Source organism: Naegleria fowleri (assembly GCF_008403515.1).
Source record: "Naegleria fowleri strain ATCC 30894 chromosome Unknown tig50, whole genome shotgun sequence".
Classification (NCBI taxonomy): Eukaryota; Heterolobosea; class Eutetramitea; order Acrasida; family Naegleriidae; genus Naegleria; species Naegleria fowleri.
In genome coordinates, this window is record NW_025407982.1 from 54176 (window position 1) to 55532 (window position 1357).

The following is a 1357-nucleotide window of genomic DNA, read 5'->3' on the forward strand; positions in this document are numbered from 1 at the left end:
GAACATGACAATGAAACTTGGCTTTGGAGACTCTGTTCAAATTAGCTAAGCCTTTAGAGACTCTGTTCAAATTAGCTAAGCTCAGATCGGTGCTGGTACCTTGATCCAAACAAACATTCACAGTTGCTCATTAATAAATTATTGGCACACAATTTATTGTTGCTTGCATTCTTGCTTTGGTGGCTCTGTTCCTTCTTGAGCAGCATTGACTTGAGCAGTAATCATGTCAGTAACTTCTGGAATAGTTGAAAAATCACCCTCTTCTGGAAGAGCAGTATTCAAGAAATATTTAACAGCATTAGGAATGATTCTATCCTTGAAAAGGTCACCAAATTCAGCTTCATTCTCCAACAATTCTTGAAGCATCATATTCTCTTCATTTTCTTCCTTTTGGACCTCTTCCTCAAGATTCTTGAAGAAGTTGAAGAAGGAATCCTTTGGTTCCTTAACTTGAATTGTTCTGGTTCTAGTACCAGACTTGTGCTTTTGTTTCTTGGTGGTGATCTTGACAGTCAAATCCTTGTCTTCCTTCCATTGAATTTCAGTTCCTTCACTGGCAGCAATGTCTTCGGAATCAGCATCTTCATAATAGTAGGTCTTGACCAAAGATTCGTTGGAGAAGAATGGATTTTCATTGAATTGGAAGATGATCTTGAATCCAGGATTGGACTTGAAGTCAATTTCTTCTTCCTCCTCTTCTGGCTTCTTCTCCTCGGTAGTTGCTGCTGCTTCCTTTGGTTTGGCACCAAATTCTTCAATCACAATGTTCTTCAAATACTTGAGAGCTTCCAAGTCTTCCTCTTGAATCCATTCAGATCTAATTTCAGAGTGGATCAAAACCTTGTACCAGAAATCTGGAATGCCCTTAAGGTCTTCCGCCTTTTCAGTTGTAACTTCAGGCAAAGTAACCTTGGACAATTCCTCTTCAGTGGCGTCCTTCTCACCGGTAACGATTTCGTTTCTTCTGACAAGGATTGGAGCTTGAAGAGCATTGTACTTTTCTCTGAGTTTTTGGTATTCCTTCTCGAATTCGTCCTCCAAATTCGTGTACTCTTGTTGAAGATTCTTGAGAACACCAATCACCTTTTGAGTCTTGGATGGATAGTTGGCAAGCTCCTTTTCTTCAATTTTCTTTAATTCTTCTTCGGTAGCCTTTCTCATGAGCATTGGGTGCTATTTAGTCATTTAAAGGTTCACATGATGAATAGTAGTAGTATTGTTGTTGTTGTTGTTATGTGGTGATGATGATGAAAATATTTTCACCAATAATATCAATTTAATTTGGAATTCATAAAAACCGTTAAGCCGAAAGCAACAATAAAAGTCCCTTTGTTACATCAAACCATACAGACATGAT

At 38.2% G+C, this 1357-nt stretch overlaps 1 protein-coding gene across 1 annotated transcript; it reads right to left on the reverse strand.

Annotated features, from left to right (window-relative positions):
• Positions 1 to 153: 153 nt before the first annotated feature.
• On the reverse strand, positions 154 to 1161 carry FDP41_006086 (uncharacterized protein; the record flags this gene model as incomplete). Its single annotated transcript, XM_044709682.1, has 1 exon — positions 154 to 1161. The coding sequence occupies one exon, from the start codon at positions 1159 to 1161 to the stop codon at positions 154 to 156; it is 1008 nt and encodes a 335-aa protein (XP_044559632.1).
• Positions 1162 to 1357: the final 196 nt, after the last annotated feature.